Here is a 2,946-nt window from a genome sequence, read left to right on the forward strand (position 1 = left end):
GGGGGGGGGGTACTCCACTGTCTCTGGGCTGCAGGCCATCTGTCAGCCATGGGTAGGAGTGTGTGTGTGTGTGTGTGTGTGTGTGTGTGTGTGTGTGTGTGTGTGTGAGAGAGAGCGAGCGAGTGTGTATTCCTGTTCATCCAGGCTCATACTGTATTGGGACACGCAAATTTCTACATTCATTAAAGGAGTTTCTTGCACTACAGGCTTGTACACTCACACATACACACACACACACACACTGTCCAACATGTGTTGCAAATTTGTCAGACAGACAGACTTGGAGTCGGTGCGAGGAGGGAATTCCTTCATCTGCATGCCCCTGCACATGTGCTCAGCATCTGCTCAACACACACACACATGCGCACACACACACACACACACACACGGGAGAGCGAGTGTGAGAAGAGAAGACGGTAAACACTGATCAAGAAACAAGAGAAAACGTTTTTTTTCCCAAGCGTTCCTTCGTCTCGCTCTCTCTCCTCTCGGCGCTGTCCTTCTAACCTCCAATCACAGCCTCTGTAGAGCTGCTGGAGAGGCTGTGAAGAGCGCCGCGCCGTCTCAAGGTTACGAGGCGGACTGATCCGATGCTGCTCTTTTATGTGCCGCATCTTCCTCTCAATGACAAGCCATTCACTCGCTCTTGATATCTCAAAGGAGGATGCACACATGCACGTTCGCTCCTTTTGAAGGTTGATAGTGGTGAATACACGCATGTGTTTGTCAGGCACATAAACATTGCCTGTTGCACAGCACTGTGTGTGTGTGTGTGTGCGTGTGTGTGTGTGTGTGTGTTGTTTTTCTAACTTTCTGATCTTGTAGTTGCAGTCCAGTTAGCTCTGGAATGAAAGCACAGCGCGTGCCAGAACACATGCGTCGCAGTGGTCTCTGAAGGCGAGCGTGTAAATGTGATTGAGGGTATTATAGGATTAATTACCACTTGCTTCATAATATTACTTTCACATTTTCTGTGTCTGATAATCCCAGATGATCAAGATCAGGTTCTGTAGTACGACCTGTGATGGCAATGAAAGTATTGGTTTAGTAGCGGTTTGTTGTATTAACACATATTATCCTCTCTCTCTCTCTCTCTCTCTCTCTCTCTCCATATGTTGCAGGATGCTGGAATACTCCCTCAACCTGCAGAACGTCAGCTTTTCGGCGGTGAGGACGGTTCGCGTGCTGAGACCGCTGAGAGCCATCAACCGGGTGCCAAGTGAGTGCTGACCTACTGGTCCTCACACTTCAGCTCTCTAAACCAGAGTCACATTGTCCTCTAATATCCCTACAACACTTTTGGCTCCCTCTGGAGTCAAACACACTTCTTTTCATCTGCAACCAAAGCACAGGATGTGGAGAACTTTAGGCTGAAGGTGCAGAAGTTGAAACTGTTCACATTAGATAGAAGTTCTTCGGTGTAAGACTCACATCTGATCGGGTCCTGATATCTTGGCCTTGGTGAGACTGTGGACTGACCAGTGAGATTCTCAATGCTCACGAAAAATAAACTATATGAAGTGCAGGAAGAAAAATAATCTCCATATTTAAGTGAAAAGTGATTTCCACAGCTTTCACTCCCCGAGCAGCTGAATGAGCTGCTTCTCTGAGCATGAACAGGGTTCGGGTACATTTGAACCCGAACCCTGTTCATGCTCATTAGAAAGAAAGCTAGAGACATACAGTATATGTAGGTGTATATATATAAATATATATAGTATGCCATTCCCAGGTAAGAACTGCAGAACAACAACCAATAAATTCCAGTCAGGCACTTTGCCGCCTGTGCATACTGATAATTAATAATTACAACCCCATGGTGGGTGTCCATTGACTTTTTTGTACCAATATTAAACAACATAAATCAAAGGATTTATGTTTCATATAAATATCGTTCGTCCTCAGCGTTGGAACATAACCGGTCCGCTCAGCCGCTCTGCGTCGCTGCGCTCCTCCATGTTTTCAAACACCGAGCCGAACGAGCTCTGAGGTCACAACAGGGATCATCAGAAACAGCAGAGAGGTGGTGCACACCTGACCGTAGGTGTTTCAGCATTCAGCGTTTAGCCAGACCCAGCATGCACCTGTCGGTTCACGCAACATGACAGGTGCGTCTGGTGATAATTCACATCCTCTGTCAGGCCTCTTGCTTGTAATTGGTGAGCGTGCAGGTGGATTGAATCTCTAGTGAAATGTAGGTCGGGGACAATCTGATCCAGTCAGCTGTGTCTCTGTGTTCTGGCTTTCCCCAGCCACTCAGATTTATACGCAATTTTGCAACTCATCACGTTTTATTAAAGCACACACACACACAAACACACACACACACACACACACACACACACACACACACACACATATATTATCCAAACTCCCGAAAAACCTCCATATTCATCTCCTCCTTTTCCTCCATCGGTCTCCATTAGAGTTTAATCAGCACAGTTTGAATTTCCAGTATGAAATAAAATATAAGCATTTTTAAACCCACCCAGCAGGCCATTCGTTCTTACCTTGATCCCACCCCCTGCAATGCTAACAGTTAAATACAGACCCTAATTATGTCATTAGCTTCTAAATTGCCCAGAGACTGCAGGCAAAGTGTGTGTGTGTGTGTGTGTGTGTGTGTGTGTGTGTGTGTGTGTGTGTGTGTGTGTGTGTGTGTGTGCAGGTGTTTACCCCATGTAGGGGCGTGTCCCGTCTCTCCCGTCCCTCTACTGATGACACTCCCAAACCCTCATCTGTGATCTCAGCCTCTTGTCAATCAAAGTGGTTGTAGGGCTCCACCAGCTCTCATTAGGACACATATCCACACACACACACACACACACACACACACACACACACACACACCGACTTGCTCATTAGGCATCCAACCATTCCTCACCCTAATCGCTGGACTAATAGCGCATTAATGTGTGGATGATTTTGGTCTGGTTCTTACCCCGC

General features: G+C 46.7%; 1 protein-coding gene across 2 annotated transcripts in view; it reads left to right on the top strand.

The window, feature by feature from the left end:
* cacna1g (calcium channel, voltage-dependent, T type, alpha 1G subunit) overlaps positions 1–2,946 on the top strand; it is a 119,715-nt gene that overhangs the window by 17,112 nt on the left and 99,657 nt on the right. For both annotated transcript variants that reach the window (XM_087175700.1, XM_023412584.2), the window contains exon 3: positions 1,122–1,219. In XM_087175700.1, the coding sequence (XP_087031826.1) occupies positions 1,122–1,219 (98 nt within the window). The remainder of the gene's footprint in view (positions 1–1,121; positions 1,220–2,946) is intronic.

Source organism: Seriola lalandi, unplaced genomic scaffold, assembly GCF_002814215.2.
Source record: "Seriola lalandi dorsalis isolate HSWRI2012SDOR001 ecotype SW California unplaced genomic scaffold, Sedor1 jcf7180002054483, whole genome shotgun sequence".
NCBI classification, from domain to species: domain Eukaryota; kingdom Metazoa; phylum Chordata; class Actinopteri; order Carangiformes; family Carangidae; genus Seriola; species Seriola lalandi.